This window comes from Mustela lutreola, chromosome 9 (genome assembly GCF_030435805.1).
Source record: "Mustela lutreola isolate mMusLut2 chromosome 9, mMusLut2.pri, whole genome shotgun sequence".
NCBI lineage: Eukaryota > Metazoa > Chordata > Mammalia > Carnivora > Mustelidae > Mustela > Mustela lutreola.
Window position 1 is genome coordinate 128,233,472 of NC_081298.1, and position 15,416 is coordinate 128,248,887.

At 53.8% G+C, this 15,416-nt stretch overlaps 1 protein-coding gene across 3 annotated transcripts in view; it reads right to left on the reverse strand.

Moving 5' to 3' along the window:
• The window catches only part of KLHL29 (kelch like family member 29), a 297,212-nt gene that overhangs the window by 45,722 nt on the left and 236,074 nt on the right, over window positions 1–15,416 (reverse strand). For all 3 annotated transcript variants that reach the window (XM_059132525.1, XM_059132523.1, XM_059132522.1), the window contains one exon: window positions 12,562–13,074. In XM_059132525.1, the coding sequence (XP_058988508.1) occupies window positions 12,562–13,074 (513 nt within the window). The remainder of the gene's footprint in view (window positions 1–12,561; window positions 13,075–15,416) is intronic.

Consider the following 15,416-nt stretch of genomic DNA (forward strand, 5'->3'; position numbering starts at 1 on the left):
GGGAGATGAGAGACCTCGGGGGGGTTAATGCTGCAACCTCTCTGTTCCTGCACCTGCCAGCACCTTGGGAGCTTGGAAGACTCTGGAAGCAGGACCTTCCTACCGAGTGGCCAACCAGCTCAGATGAGGCTGATCTGGCCCGGGGGTCGGGGCAGTCCCAAGGGCCTGCTCCTGAGGGCTCCAGGGGAGCCCCAGGCCCAGGGGAGGAGAAGATGCCTGTTGGGCCTCCAGCTCTGTCCTCCAGGCCTTGCAGAGTCCCCAGCTCCCTCCCAGAGAGGGCCAGTGAAGTTGTCCTGCTCTGCTGAGCTCCTTCAAAGATATCAGTACATGGTTAATCTTCCTTCTGTTCAGAAATGCAGAGTAATTTGCCAGAATGGGGGTTTCTGCATATTTATACTAATGTCTGTGTTTAAAGCTTATGAGACAGGGAATTGCTGAGAGATGTCCATTAGCAATATATACAGACTGCAATTATTTCTTTATGGTGTGTGGTTTGACTGCAGAATATTTTATTTCAATGGAAGTAGCAGGCTTTGCCTACTATGTTTTCTTATGGGCCCAGAGAAATCAATAAGAACAGAACAGAAGTGAAAAGAGGCAAGAATGAAAGAAGTGTGACCTTTTAGGATTCTGGGAGCCTTGAATATGCGACTGCAGAAACTGCCTTCGGCCCCAGAGTCTAAATGCATGCATCCAAGTGGGGGCCGTTCTGTACATTTAAGACTGTGGATGAAAACTGGCAAAGCCTCACCGGGACAGAGGCCAAGCTCTCAATTCATTCAGTCCCATCAGAGACAAGCCGGAAATGGGAGCAAGGGGTGTCCTCAGAGGACCCCACTTCTGAACCTCCAGCACCCTTCCCCCTCCCAAATTTTTCCTGCTCTGCACCCCAGGACAGAAGCTCAGAAGAGAAGCAGGTTTTGATCTGAAACAAAATAAGCCTCAAGCTTCGAGGTTCACAGACCAAGGATCTCTTGCATCTCCTAGGATTCTGGTAGAAACCAACTTCTCCCTGGGTGTGTGTGGGGGGAGGTGGAAGGAACAGGGCTGTTTTGGAACCAAAGAGCAGGAAGAGCCAGCGTGAAGACCAGGAAGGAAGGGCCTTTTGTGGAGTTGTAGGCAGTGGGTGGCCCGCGCTATCTTGGTGTTGAGAATCAGACAAACCCTGAGCAGGCCTCACAGCGGACCCACACACTCCAGAAGAACACCCCAATTATCAGCTCCTGGAGGGGAATCCTGGCACCTACGATGGTCCCCAAGATGCGAAACTGTCCTAATGGGCTTTTCGGATAAGAAAGGCCAGACAAGCTGAGCAGAGGATTGCAAACGGATGGTATCTGACTGTGCAACAGGTATGTCGAAAACAGCGACAACATCTTCCACACCTTCTGCTGGGGCCCCCGTACCTTCTGGTCCTTCCTCTGGGACTGCCCTCACATCCCTCATCCTCCCCGTTGGGCCTTGGCACAGCTGGAGCATCCCCCCGGCCCCACAGCTGTTTCCTTCTCGCCAGCGTCTACCATCTCATGGCCGCCATCGCGCGGCCTCCATCTGCCGCCTCAGCTTCCCCTCCGTGGGGAGGCACCCTTCTCTTCCGGCCTCAGAATAGTTCCCTGAAGTCAGTGCTGACTTCTCACTGCCTTCTTGCACAGAAATCTTTTCCAAGAGGTGCTGGGGTCCAGAAGAGGGACAGATGGTCCCTTTCTTTTTATAACACGGCAAGTCTTTTGAAGTGAAGAGCTATGAACACAAGTTTTGCCTTCAGCAGATGTTCTGTGGGCACAACAAATACCACTTTGTGTTCTTCAGAAACTGTGAGCAGTGTTAACTCGGGGGAGACTGGAATCCGGCAGAGCATTGGCGGAACATATTCAGGGGGCCCCAGGGCCAGGGCACGATGGTCCCTGTTCAGTCTGCAGTCGGGCTGACGGCGGCTTGTGTTTCTCCTCAGCCGGTTCCAGATCTACGCTTCCTAGAAACTGTCTGCTCACCTTCCCCGAGCCCAGGGACCACCCTGGGCCCTGGCCAGTCTGGAAGGGCTGACAGTCTAGCTGTTCTCATGCGCCTCTTCCGGCGAATGCTGAGGCTGGGCCTGAGGCTGTGGGCTGGCCTGGACACTATTCAGGAGATTCCTGGCTCCATTTGATCACACGCTTCCTTGAGCACCACGAGGCTGACCAGTCCCCTTTGCAAAGGACAAGAATGGCTGGCCAGGCATGACATCTTCTGAGCTGCCAAGGAGCCAAAGGCTACCCAGGCGTCAGTAGGAAGCCAGTTCCAGGAGCCCTGTCCTGGTGGGTCCCTTGTCCCTCTGTGACAGAGGGGCATGGTGTCAGTAACGGCTTCTGAGTGGGTGTGCTGCTCTTTGGTGGGTTTCAAGAACCACGATCACTTAGAAGGGCATAAGCTCCATAGACCTCATTAACTTTGAAGATGTATCATCTTTGCACGGAATTCCTGACTCCTCCCATGGCTGGTTGGCTTCATTAACTTTACTGCATTTGCAATACCATGTATAAGATGCGGGAGATGCCACCGTGGGAAGGAATCTCTGGGGCGGCCTGACTCCCAAGCTTGGTGGCTTCTGGGGTGGCCAGTGCCCTGCCTGCAGTCTCCCCCCAGGGCCCGACGTCCCTCATGGGTTTCCTTGAGGAACGACATCCACTCCCTCACCCGTCCGTGCGCCACACAGTTCTTCTAGAGATAAGGAAAGAACACCAGAATCGCCAATTTATACTGAGATGTGACCCCAGGAGATGTAAGATAGTCATCGTGACCCCTCGTTAGCCCCGATATGCGGAGCCCCCGACGAGGTGGGGAAGCTTTGAGGTGTGGTACGGTGGGAAGGGCGTGGGGTTAGAGGCGGGTGGCCTGGATCCTGACTCCCATGCCCACTCCACTGCCCACACCCGGGCAAGTGTGTCAGCCAAGCCTCGCTTTTCCCTCCTTGAGGCCACTTCAGAGGGCAGCCGCAAGGATTACATTAGTGCAGAGTGAAGCTGCAACGGATATAAAACATCCACTCCATGCCCTTCTGAGAAGCAGGGCTGCGTCTGCCGGCGCAGACCGCTGCCCCTCCTCCCCGCCGTGCTCTCCCAGGACACTCATCACCTACACCACGTGGTGAGAAGTCACTCCTCAGCAACAAGCCATCCTCTCCTCTCCGCCCCCTCACCCCTTCCACACCACTACAGTGTTGGGATAGTACCTTACAGATCATTTAGAAACCATGCCCCCCCCCCCCCCAATTCTACGGGTGGGGAGACTGAAGTTCAGGGCTCTCTCCAAGATATCACCTTGTCCCCAGAAACTGTCTCTAGAGAGTCCCCTGTTGAAGCCATTCCCACTCCTTAAGCAGTCACTTTATCTGCAGCTAGGAGTTCTTTGCCTGGAAACCTCTGTCCCTGCAGACAGAAAGCGGCATAGAGACGGGCCCCTTGTGCTTGGCTGCTCTGGGCCCTGCTCACTGGGCCTCTCCCGGCCAGGCTCATGGGACACATGTGACCAGGCTGCTGGAATCAAAGCGCCACCTTCCACAGGACCACTTACTGGCTGTCAGCAGCTCCACAAGGCATGCATGGGAGGAAGAGTGGGGACCAGACACCCCCACACTTATGGGGGGCCCAGTCATAAATGGCACCATGTGGCCAAGGTCAGTGATGGCCCCAGGAGTGCGGTCTGACTGGGGAGGAGACATTGTTCAGGCAAGATGACATGGACTAACTCTAACTCCATTTGCCAACTAGACTGACAGGTAGCCTCTTAGGCACGGAATTGTGTCCCCCTGCCCCAGTAATACGAAACCCTAACTCTCAAAGCAACTGTGTGTAGAGACAGGGCCTCTAAGAAGGGACTCAAGCTAAATGAGGTCATGAGGACTGGGCCCTAATCCATGTCTGACAAGGAAGAGCCAGCAGGAGGGCTTGCACAGAGGAGAGGCCAGGGGAGGGCCCAGAAAGGAGATGGGTATCCGTAAGCCGAGCAGGGAGGCCACATGAGGAACCAACCTTGTGGGCACCCTGATCTTGGACGTCCAGCCTCCAGAACGTCGAGGACACTAACAGGTGTTGTTTCAGCCGCCCTGGGGGTGGCAGGCTGTGAAGGCGGCCCTGACACGCTCAGACACAGCTGATTCCACAGACAGCAGGGCTACACAGATCCGTGGTTGTCCAGGCCGTGTGTAGACCTGGGTCTGCGACACGGGACAATGACAACAGTGAGAAGTCACGTGGGAGAGTAGGGAAAGGCCGTGTGGGGCCGGTGGGCCAAACCAGACAGTTCACGGCGCGGCGGCTAGGTCATCCAAAGGGCGGCTGGCATAGCTAGAAGGTAAAAAAGAGCATTTTCTTGCTGCACTGATGCACACTTGGGCTTCCCTCTAAGATACGGTTTTGAAAAGAAAGCGTTATACAATGAAAACAAGCAATGGTGACTGCTTCAACAGATGGCAAGATTTTGGGTCGTTTTTCCCCTTTAAGCAATCTACACGATGTTTTCGGTTCCTAACATGCGTGTGTTATTCTGACCTTTTACGCTTCTGGAATAGTGAGTGTGCTCTTGAATGGAATGTAATTTCAGCCACAGCCAGTGTTGTGTCCCGTTTCCTCCCGCTGGTTTCATGGTTTGGGACACCGTGACCTCCACATCACAAGGGGACACGCAGCAGGCACTCCACAGCCTTGTCCAGCTCTTCCCCTTTCAAAACTCATCCCCAGCCTCAAAAACTGAAAAATGTTAGGGATCATCCTGGCACGGCATGTCCTTCCTAGCAAAGACAGCCTGTGTTAGATGTTTGCAGAATGATCGGGCAACGGGAAATTTGCTATTAACCTGTCACAGTGGGAGAGAGAAAGGTTTACAAATTATAGACCCTGGGTGTGCACCGATTTCCCAGTGAGGGGTTCATGGCCCTCAAATGTTTCCTACTCAGATCAAAGCCCCTGAAGACCACAGGGTCTTCACCTGCAAGACCAGAGTGGCCTTCCAAAACCAGAACGATTTGACCTTGACTGGAATGACTTGTCCTTGGCCAGAATGACTTGACCTTGGCCAGAATGACTTCACATTGCAAGATCAGAATGACTGATAAAATGGACTCTTGCCCAAGATCATTATCTGGATCCTTATCGGGCCATCACTAACTGGGCAAGTAAAGCCACGAAGCTGGAGGAAAATCCAGGTTTCCTAAACTCTGTGTACCAAGAGGACAGGGACTGGACTCCTGGGCCCTCAAGTGTAAATCACTAACTGGACCTGTCTTGAATCAGGACAGGCCCTATAAGCCATTTGAATAGATGTGTGTGTGGCTCTGTGATAGAAATCACAATTCTGTGTCACTGGCATTGATTTCAAACATTCTTCCTTAAGATCTTGCCTATGTAGAACTGACTCCTTTCTGCTCACTTCCCTCTGTCATTCTGCCTGCCTTTGAGGCCCAGTCCATACTGATCTCTCTTCTCCAGGTCCTGTGGCTTTTATTGCCAGGTCCCCTGGACTCCCCAAGTGGGGTATAAGCTCCTTCCACTGCATTGGCCATGTCTGGAACACTCTAGGCATCCCCATGGGGCTTCAGGTTCAGTAGGAGCTGGGAGTGTTAGCAGGCAGCCAGCACATTCCGCAGCGCCTTCTGAGTGGAAAAGCTAATGTGGGCCTTGCACACAGTAGGTGCCTTATACTACACATACTGCTTGCTCAATAAATGATTGGTGGTAGAGCAGGGAAGGAGGTGACATAACTGAAGCTGCTCGGTGGCCTCTGAGTATCAGTGATCTGGAACCTGGTGGTCATCCCTGCTGGTATCTGCGTGGGCTTGAGACCAGGGCGGCTGGCTTCCTGCCGTGGGTGAGTGCCATTTCCTAAAGCCCCTGGACAGGAAATACCCCTTCCTCTGCTCTCATCTGAAGAGCCCTCTCATTGCCATGGAGTCTTGTCTCCGCTGGCCCTGCCGGTCAACAGTTAGGGGCAGAGCAGGATTTCTGATCTCCAGAATGCTCAGTAGAGATTTCAGGCTGAAAGCCCCTATGTTACTCCTAGTTCTATGCACTCAGCTCACTCAGGGCAGGGGGGAGGCAGACACTTGAGCAGAGGCCCCTGGGAGGGTTGCACACGGGCTGGGGTATTGGGGTCATCCCTGTTCCGACAATCTCCGGGTGGTCTAGGGGCCTTTGCGGCATCTTTCTGCTTGCCTGTTTCACTCATCATCAAATGATTGTTAACACAACAGTTAAGCCCTGGACAACCCTCCAATTAATGATTAACAAACCCCAGGGGGCTGAGCCCGGCGAAGGGGAGGAGGGCTCTCCGAGGCAGGCCTGGGGTAGGCACAGCACAGGCGGGGACCCAGCACCTTCTGTAGACCAAGTGTCAAATTCCACAACCACTGAGACACGTATTTCTTGGGTGAGGGTGTGTGTTGTGGCGGGGTTGGGGGGGGCAGGCTGGAAAGGGGAAAATTAGGGTAACAGCGGGTCTGTGGATTTGGTTCCAGATCAGCACTGAGGGTTACGGCAGTTAGTTCTGGGAGATTGTTTTCAGCAACCTTACTTTAGAAACAATGGAGGGCCTGAGCCAAAGGAACATGACAATATTTCTTCTCCAGGATTCTCTACATCAGTGGTGGTCGTAACAACAGCTAATATTGTGGGCTTACTACGTGCCATGCGCTATGTTGAGACTTGGCATACATTATTAAGTCCTTAAAACATGTCTATGACGAGAGCACTAATATTCTCTCCATGGGACTGATGAGGAACTGAGGTAACTCAGAGACCCCAGTGTTCCAGCACAGGTCCACTGGGTCGGCCAGTGGTGGGGCTGGAATTCTATGCCAGCAGTCTGGTGCCGAACCTGGGCTCCTAGGCACCTTCCGTGCTGTTGGCCCCAAGTGTTGGTTGGTCTGCAGGCGCGACCCAATCCTATTTGTCCCATCTACTGATATGGCCCTGGAGGAGGACCCACGCCACAAGTCTGGCACCTGGGGTCCAGCTGAATCTCGCAGGATGCTGAGATCCCCTGACGGCAGATAGAAAGAAGCCCTCCTCCAACAGCTCCTGGAATTAGGGGGAGGGTCTCCCCAACAGCGTGATGCCTTCTGGTTGTGATGGCGATGTGGAGGGGTGTAAAGTGTTAACAAGGGGGAAGAAAGCAAGGTCTTGTGTTCAAAGTGGATCCCCGGGGACAAGGGGCTTCAGACATCACCGTGGGGGCACCACCTATCAAGCCTCCCAAGGTAACCTGGCTTCTGGCTTTTTCATGTTACCCCGGGCCCCTAGAAGATCACAGACATTGAAAGGAGACCCTGGCATTGCTTTTGTAGAGACTTATTGCAGAGATTTTTGTAGTGATTAACGATATGCTGGGCACTATTCCGAGGGCTTTATGTCAAAGAACTCACTGAATCCTCACTATGACTTTAAGAAGCACCTTCTGTTATTATCCCCCTATATAGACGAGAAAACCGAGGCAGAGTTTCAGATTCTCCTATGCTCTGGGGCAAGTATGTCGGGGGGGGGAGGTGCCTGCCCCCAACCCAGAGCCTCGCCGCCTAGCAGGGAGAGTGACACGGGAGCGGGGCGACTGTACTGTAGGTGCCTGGCCAAGGGCAGAGCACAGCTGGGAGAAAGCCCCTGTCCTGACATGGCTTCAGGGCAGCCTGTGAGTGGAATGGCCCAGATGCAGGTGGAGGCAGGCGGGAGTCGGACCCTGGGGCACCACGTGAAGCGTTGGGCACGATCCTGAAAGTAGCAGAGGCTGGTGGAGGCATTTGCCGGGAGAGACGGGACTGGACCTGGGCCCTGCAGACTCCAGTGGCTGCACGATGGGCCTGGACAGGAGGGGGACAGACCGTGGGCCTGAAGGCCACAAATGCAGGCCAGAGGTGTTAGGGCCTGAGAGGGGAGTGGTGGTGGGGCCAGAGAGAGGAGAGATCTGGAGGAGGCAGAATCAAAGGCGTTTTCAGACTCATAAGGGGGGTAATAAAGGCAGGTCAAGGACAACTCTGGGCTTTGGCTTTGAACTCCTGGGTGGGCTCATGATGTCATTTCTGAGACAGAGGCATGGGAGGAGCAAGTCTGTGGGAAGGTGATTTCAGTTTGGACATTTTGTGCCTCTGGGCTAACCCTGTGTGGGCAAACAGCTTTATCATCATGAATTCCCAGCTGCTTCCAGAATCTGCACGGAGCCTGTGCCCTGGCCGGTCAGAGGGTGGGGCTGGGATGGGGGGGGGCATCTGTTCTGGGCTCCACACCGGGGAGAGCAGTCCAAACCCTCCTGCCAGAAAGGCCACATGTCTACTCCCTTTTACGCATGAGGACATGGTGGTCCCGTGACGCTGCCTGACCAGGGCGCTGCCAACCGTGCGAACAAGCTTGGGCTTCCTTCATCTCCTCTGCAGCGGGGAGGGGGCTCTGCTTCCCACCCCTTCACCACCTTCCGTCTCTGCTGAACCCTAGACCTGGGGTCACTGTTGACGGGAACAATGGTTTGCAGAGTTAGGAGGGCAAAGCTCTATGTATGTTCATGGCCACAGTCCCATTCAAACCTCCTCCCGGCCCGATGAGGATGGTACTCTCATGCCATTTTCAAGATGAAGACAAGGAGGCTCAGAGAGGTTAGGAGACTTGTCCTTGTCACATTCAGTGTGCCTCAAGGTTTCTTTTCTAGATCCTGTCTTTGCCACTCGGAGAGAAGACAGAGTGGCTGCTTTCCAAGCAGAAAGTGGCATAAAGACACACAGAGCTCCCCCCGGTGGGGGTCCACCGGCAAGGATGAGAAGGAAGAGGTGTGAAGCCACAGGGAGGGGCTGAGCCCATCCCACAACATGTTTCCCCAGCCGTGGGAATCCTCGAGGCCCCTCGCCCTAGGCCTACAGAATCTGGAGTCAGAAGAGACAAGCCTTCACCGCTTCAGGTCAACTTGGATTTTGCTTTTTCGTTCAGAAAAAGAAGGGAGCAGGTGCAACCTTGCCTCTTTCTCCTTGGAAATGCACGTGAAAACATAACCTTTCTGCAGCTCATCATTAGTCTGGGGCTTTTAAAGGTCTCTGGCTACCTTGTTAGGCCCCAAGAATCATTTGTGGAAAAAGGCACCGAGAGCTCGTGCCTCTGCCCTGACTCGGCTGGGCTCCCGTCGCCCCGGGGCGGGGACATTAGACATCCCTCACTCATCTCACAAGGCCCGACATTGGCCGCCACCTCAGCCCATAGATTGCTTCCCAGTTTTCAGTACAAGACAAAGGCCTCAGGTATATAACAGGATTCAAATGGAACTAATTCTTTTTTCCTCCCTTATCACTTTGCACACATGAAATCTATTTTAATTAGTTTTCAACACATAATCTTTTTTTTTTTTTAAAGAATGAAATCCTACCCCCAAATTGTTCTTAGAGAAAGAAAGATTTATCTTGTAAGTTTCTTAAGAAAATCTATATGCGCTCAGTGCATTTAAATAACGCTCATTAAAGTGAACTGCACGCAAGCCGGCTTCTCTGTTCACAGACGAGAGACAATCGCTTGACCTATTGCAAATCAAAAAAGCATTTCCACGCCACCTTTATTTTTCAATTGGTTAAGTTTTAAATTAAAGTCCCAACACTCTTTTTGGGAAGGCAGACTCACATAGCCCCAACAGAAATTTCAGCTCCGTCGATTGGAAGATAATTACAAGAAACAAAATGTGAAATTTTAAATCAGGGCACTAATGAAGTCTAAAAATACCCATCCAGAGGCCCATCCCTCTGGCTGGCAAGACCTGTTCCTCATGGAGGGGATCTCTCCATAATTACTCAACCCCGGGAGAGGCCAGGTTGTCATGTCAAACAATAGAGGAAAAATCGCAGGACTTTAATGAGCTAGATCTCAAGGAGCTCTACAGTGAATCTTATTATAATGCCGGGCAAGCTTTCAAACAGAACAGGAGAGAAGGAAAGTTCTTTTTCTTTTTTTTTTTTTTTCTTAAGTGGAGTTCTGACTAGTGTTGATGCCATCACGCCGAGCCTCCTGGTTCCCACTTGGAGCCAGCTGTCTGTCATTTAGGAGTGTGAAATCAATTGGGTTTTGGAGATGTAAAATCCCTCGGGGAAAAATTAAAAGTGACCCAAATCCAAACCCACACGGTCTTGTCAGGGATATGATTCTCACATGGTAAGTTTCAAAGATTTGGTTTTAGAATCCGGGTTTCTTATTTAAAATAAAAAAAAAAAAAATTCAGTTGTTTGACACTAGATCTGACAGACAAATTATAGCTTTAGCAATAAAGGCTTTTAAGATTAGAAATGAAAGGAGAAATTACTTTACAAAAAAAAAGCCACAAAAAACAAAAAAACCACATAACCCACCCAGGCTTGAGTTTGGAGGCATTTGTATGTTCATGCTTCATTGTCTTTCTTTGCCACAAATATAAGGGGAGAAATCAGCTCATGAGGGCCATAAATAGAGAAGTGAGTTAAATGTAATCTCTGGGGAAAAAGCCCGTTCCCTGGCCGACTATGGAAATCAACATGACAGATGGGTCACTGGTTGTCGCAGGCTGGAGCTGGAGGGACCTCACTGGCTTACCAGAAGGCAGGGCTATGCACCCTTTCTAGGCTTACCCTATGCTTGGCCTCACCTAGCCCTGAATCCACGCCCTAGGGCTCGCAGGACACATCCCAGGAGGGGCCCTCACTCTCCTTCCCTCCCGTCTGAGGATTTGGCATCACCACAGAGGGTGATCCTTGCCCTCTGGCCCCAGAGAGTTGTATGGCTCAGCAATGACCCGGGGGGCCCAGTGGGTCTCTACTGCCTGTAACTTCCTGAGCTTATGGGCTCAGATGTGTGATGAGAAATTGCACGTGTGCCTTTGGGGAGGTGGACCCCAGTTCTGTGCTAAGCCCCAAACCAGGGACTTTAGATCCAGCTGGGCCTGTTGCCTCTCTGCCCAGAATAAGTCCTTTTCCTAGATACATGTCTGAAATTTGGCAACTCAGCAAGACCTTTCATCAGCCCTAGGAGGCCTCTGGGGGCAGCGGAGATGCTCCTGTTGATGGGGAGAGGGAAGCCCACCCAGTGCCTGGCCTTTGGCACAACCCCGGAAGCAGCCAGGACACCCAGTTCCCAGTGTATCAGAGCTGGCAGCGTATAAACTGGGAGTACTTTTTTTTTTTTTTTTTTCTTTTTAAGGGAGAGAGAGCTTAACCAAAACAATTCAAACAAAAAATCAATTTAGTCAATTTTTTTTAAAAAGATCTTAAACAAAGCAAGAGTTTACCAGAATTTAGATGTAATTTTCTGTAATTTTGTCATTTAAAACTAGTGCTGATTTCCAAAACAAAGGCAGTTGGGGCGCAATCAGATTGGGAATGAAACCCAATGGAGATCTAGACACGGCTTTGTTGTTGGGATGCCTGACGAGGTCTGAAAATTGCTCAAAAGGATAAGGATAGAGATGCATGAAAGCAGGCTGGAAAGAATGGCTAGTGGAAGTCATTGCTCTGTGGAGAGGCAGCCTCCCCCCCCCCCCCCCCCCCAGGAGCCATCTCCAGGGGCTGTTAGCCAGAAGACAGAGAAGTGATGCCCAGAGGTCCACATCTCCCAGGACCGTCTACTCCCCTTTTCAAAGGAGGCCTGGGTACCCCAGCAGGCAGACCACCCACCGTGTGCCCTCCTGCCTGCGACTGCTGTCTCCCCTCTGCACTCAGCAGGAGAGGGGCTTGCTTGGCTGTCTGGAGCTCTAATGGATAGCAAGCAAGTCTGGGGTAGATGAACCCCAGCAGTGTAACATCTGTGGTCCCCCGTCCTCCTGCCCTCTTCTGCATTCCAGCTGGGTAGACCGCTCCGACAGATATCAGGAGTGAAGCCTGTTTGCTGAGGCACTTTGTCCTGACCCTAAGGCTGGGGGGGTTCCTCCTGCAGGCTCTGTTGAAAACTGCCCCGGGGGGTGGGGCAAAGGGGTGACTGAAGGCTGAGGCTAGAGGGGCTCTTTCTTGGAGCCTCACAGAGCCACCCTTGCTTCCTTGAAACCAAAAATCCAAGTGGCTCAGGATGGCCCGGGAGTGTCTCCTGGGGAGGAGACAGACATTCCTCTCCCCTGTGGTCTGGGGAGTTGCTCTCACGCACCGCACCGCAGAGGGAGCTCTTCTGGGGAAGGCCACAGTTCGTGTTCTGCCTGTTCTGGGTGGGAAGTGAAGGCCGCACAGAGGACTGTTCCACGGAGCCCTAAGAGGAGCACAGGCTTTCTGCTCGTTCCATACCTGGCCTAGCCTCGGGGTCAGAGGGAGAACGGCCTAGGGCTTGGGCTGGAGGCAGAAGGACTGGGACTTTGCAAGGCTCTCCCTTTCCTCCCTTGGCGGCTCACAGGCGTTCCCCTGGCCTTCCTTCGCTCCCCCACCTTCCCCTCTGCCTCCTCTGAGGCCCAGCTGCCTTGGGCAGGGGGAGGCCCCACTACTGCTTCCAAGCCGGGTGAGGCCAGCGAGGGAACCGCTGGAGAGCACAGGACGCCAGGAAACGCACGCCTGTCCGCGCTGTCGTGACCCCTCAGGGAAGCACAGATGCGGGCACACGGGAGTATGTAGGCAGCAGAACTTACCTTTGGGGTGCCCGGGGTCGGTGAACTCATACTTCCCCACGCCAATGGTCCGTAGCATCTGCAGCCCGTGGGCCGAGTCAGTCGTGGGGGGCCCATTGGTGGCAGGGGCACCGCTGGGGAGGGTGGCAGACGGCTGGGCTGGTGGTGGTGGAGGCAGCAGGGGCCCGGCCATGTGGCCGTTGCCCACGGCAGTGGGTCCCGGGCGGGCCACCTGCCCCACGCCAGGCAGTGTGGACATGGCCAGGGGCTGCGGGCTGGCATACAGGGCCTGGGCGGGCATGTTGACCACCACGCTGCTCAGTGGCTGGGAAGGTGGCTGTGGGAGCGAGTAGTGGCCTGGCAGCAGCGGGAGCTGGGGCCCCACGTGGGGAGGCAGTGAGGGGGTCACCCCAATGACCGGGGCCTGGACGTTCACAGCCGGGCTGAAGGTGGGAGGCTGGGCCACTCCATAGGAGTGTGCGATCAGGGCGGGCTGGCTCCCGGCGGCCACCGTGGTCACCCATGGCCCTGTGCCTGCAAGGGAGACGGAAGAGATGTCATTTGCTGCAAACATATTCCCTCGGCAAATACCATCTGCCCCGGGCCCTGGGCTGGGTGCGGAGGTCACAGAGGCGGACAAGACACCCACATCCAGTACCCCCAGATCACAAATCTGTGATAATAGTAGCACAGGATAAGTGTGCTGGGGGTACATGAGCAGATGGCCATGGAGGCCCAGAGAGGGAGCACAGTCTGCTTGGGAGAGCTCAAGAGGCAACAAAACCGAGAGGGAAAAAAAGCAGAGACCTTCAAAGAGTGCTGGGTTCAAATCTCGGCTCTGCCATTAATTAGCCAGGAGCTCTGAGCAAGCTGCTTATCTTCTCTGAGCCTCACTCTTCCTCTCTGTTAGACAGAACTAGCAACACCTACCTCAGAGTTCTCCTGGGAGGAACTGAATGAGGAAAACATATTTGGGGGAAAAAAAAAAAAGAAGAAAGAAAGAAAGAAAAACTAGCAGAGTGTCTGGTATGTGTTAAATGTTCCATAAATGTTGGTGTTTTTCCTTCCTTTCTGGAGAAGAGCTGTCTGGCGGAGGTAGGGGGAAAGGTGGACTCTGAAGACAGTAGGTGTCTGCTGGGCAAGGTGGGGACACCAGAGCCTGGAGCCGTGCAAGAGCCCTGTGGTATGGGAAGGGAAAGAAGGGGGTGCGGGCAGTGGGGGGAGCCGGCCAGGGGCTGGAGTCCACTGCCCTGCTGGGGGACCAGGCTTCTTCCTAAGCAACCTCTGCATGGCCGGTCCCGGGGGAAACAACAGAAGTGCATTTTGGCCCATAAGGGAATTCTGATGAGCAACGGGGCCCAGACCCACCTCCTGAGACTTGATACAAGATTCGACGCCAGCTGAGCCCAGGTCAGGCCGAGCAGGGCCAGGTTCCCCTGAGCTGAGCTGACCCAAGCGTGTTTGTGAGTGAAGCCAGAAGACACTGTGACAGGGAAGGACACTCTGGGTCACCTCTGACTGAATGAGTGTGGGGCTGGGTCTCCATCACTCAAATGCCACCTTGGTTTTCATGATGCTGTTGGGAGTGGCAGTATAGACAGAGAGCGGGGAGACTGAGGAAGAGAGTGGGGGCCAGGGGACCACTCAGGACCCCCTAGCCCCAGAGTCGAGAAGGGGAGCTGGGAGCTCCCTTGAAGAAAGAAAACTAGTTGTCTCGTTGGAGACAACTAGAAGCTGGCAAATACTGGCGAAGCAGTGCCGGCGAGATTCTAGAATGGGCTGCTAAGGGGGACTGTCCCCAAGCCCGAAGAATAGGAGCCAGCTGGGAGCCAGCCTGGTGTCTTAAGCACAAGGCATGACATCCGAGGCTCGTTTCTCTCCAGGATTAGTTGGGGGGCCTGGAACGATGCACCAGAACTTGGGAGCACGGCCAGTGACTTCTTTGGGAGCTCTGGTGAAGGTACAGAAAGGCCCATGGAGGCGACTGATGTATGAGAGGGGACTGGCCCAGAGGATGCTGGGGACCTAAAGGAGGTCTCTGCTGGTGGGCCCTGAGTCCTGCTCGTCCTATTTATCAATGAGCTGGATGAGGAGAGGGAAGCTGTCACCAGCCAGCTGCAGGTGACATAGTATCAGGAAGGCTAGGCCCAGGTCAGCAATAAAGACCCGGAATCTAAGAGATCTAAGAGTCCTCTGGGGAGATATGGACTAGGACTTGTCCGTGAGTCCCTACACTCTACCGCCTCAGGCAGATTGAGAGGAAGGGGGTCACAGCTGCTGCCATCACAGTCTTGGGGTGTCACTGGTGACAGCGCATGTCTGGGGCTAGCAGACAATCAGAAGTGATCTAAGGCTGTGGTGGTCAAAGTAGAGGGGCTGAATGAAGGAGGTGCTGGGCATGACACATGTGGGCTCTGGGCATTGGGTTCTGGGCCCTGAGGGACGCAGAGGGAGATATAATTCTCTGGAGGGTAAAGAAACTGTCAGTCACAGGCTCTGGAGTGTGGCCGAGGAACCTGGGGTGTTCATCCTGCAGAGGACCTGGAGGGGAGGATGAGTGGGGTGTCCAGGTATCTGCAGGGCTGTGGTGTGGAGGGCCAAGGAGCCGAGTTCTGTGTGTCCTAAGAGGAGGTCTGGGACCAACGGGCGGTAACGGGGAAGGTGTTGTTATGGTCAGAGCTGACCCAAGAAGGGCTGGGGTGCTGTAGGAGGTGGGGAGCCCCCAGGCCCAGGGGGAGGGGGAGCATCCCGGTTCTCCTACAAACACCCACAAGGCGAAACCTCCCTGGAAGGTGTGGCTTGAGAAATGTGTGCACCAGAGTACTGAACTCTGGGAGGGGCTGTTCACAATAACACAAAGCAGATTCGGAGTCACC